Here is a 1,157-nt window from a genome sequence, read left to right on the forward strand (position 1 = left end):
ACAACTCAGCACTGGGGCAGGACCCAGCTGCTCCCGTCTCCAGGCCCAAACACAGGTCAGAGCCAAGGGAACCCAAGGGGATTTGGCACCGAGCGGCTCGAGGAGCCGGCTGCCCCCAGCCCGGCCCAGGTGGGCGCTCACCATGACGTAATGGCGCTGGATTTCTGTCTTTTCCGTTGCCAGTTTTTCACATTCTAGCTTCAAGCTGTGAAAAGAGAGAGAGAGAGAGGCAGACGGCGGAGCCTGAGCCGCCACGAAGCGCCAGCTTCCAGCTTCACACGCACCCGACCCCCCTGCCACCCCCCGTCGGTCCCTCCCGCAGTACAGAGCCCCTGCCCCGTGCAACCAGGTCGCAGGGCGCTGGGACGCCGCCCCATCTGCTTTCCAGACACAGGCAGCTGGGGGCACTGGGCTGCAGCAGGACCAGACCCTGATGCTACGAGCAAGGGGGTGTGGCGGGGCCCAGACATGGGTCCCGCTCAGCTCCAGTGCAAAGCGGGCACAGAGGGGGGCAACCCCGGCCGGCAGAGCACGCTCCCTTCAGGAGCAGAGGCCGCTCCGTGCACAAGTGCCATCCACGTGGATCGGTGGCCATGACGGTGCATGCGGCCACTTCCCGCCAATGCAGCCCCAGCACCGGAGCTGGAGGTAGCAGGGGAGCACGTGCTGCCAGCCCCGTGCGGTGGCACCGCTCCTCGCTCGCATGGAGTGGCTTGGCAGCACCATACCTGTGGTATTGGTTTTGCAGGAATTGGAATTCCTCCTTGATGCGGTCCAAGGTCTCCGGGTAAGTCAGCTTCAGGGACTGGGGGGTGCTGGAGACGGCACTGGCCGCGACTGCTGTGGCGGTAGCCACAGGGGGGGCTTGCAGATGGGCCTGGGCGCACGGCAGAGAGGGAAGAGCAGGCATCAGCGCTGCCCCCTGCCAACCATACGGCCCCCTGGGTGCCCGCTACGGACCAGCCTCCCCAGAGAAGGAAGCGCTCCCCAGCATCGCTGCGGCCCCGGGGAGGGTCCCAGCGGAGGCGTCGAGGAGCCAAGGGGCAACGCGGCCATTCGTTGCCCCCCACTTGCCCGGCGCGGAGGCCACGGCTCCACGTCCGGCTGGTCTCTGCGCCGGCGTTAGCCACTCCCGTGCCAGCGCCCGCGCTGGGCCG

The 1,157-nt window shown here is 67.6% G+C and overlaps 1 protein-coding gene across 2 annotated transcripts in view; it reads right to left on the reverse strand.

The window, feature by feature from the left end:
* The window catches only part of LOC109294905 (transducin-like enhancer protein 1), a 33,102-nt gene extending 32,897 nt beyond the window's left edge, over nt 1–205 (reverse strand). For both annotated transcript variants that reach the window (XM_019513486.1, XM_019513487.1), the window contains exon 1: nt 142–205. In XM_019513486.1, coding sequence (XP_019369031.1) covers nt 142–144 — 3 coding nt within the window. In that variant the 5' untranslated portion in view covers nt 145–205. The remainder of the gene's footprint in view (nt 1–141) is intronic.
* Nucleotides 206–1,157: the final 952 nt, after the last annotated feature.

The sequence above is a fragment of the Gavialis gangeticus genome, unplaced genomic scaffold, assembly GCF_001723915.1.
Source record: "Gavialis gangeticus isolate Ggan-Ray unplaced genomic scaffold, GavGan_comp1, whole genome shotgun sequence".
NCBI classification, from domain to species: Eukaryota; Metazoa; Chordata; order Crocodylia; family Gavialidae; genus Gavialis; species Gavialis gangeticus.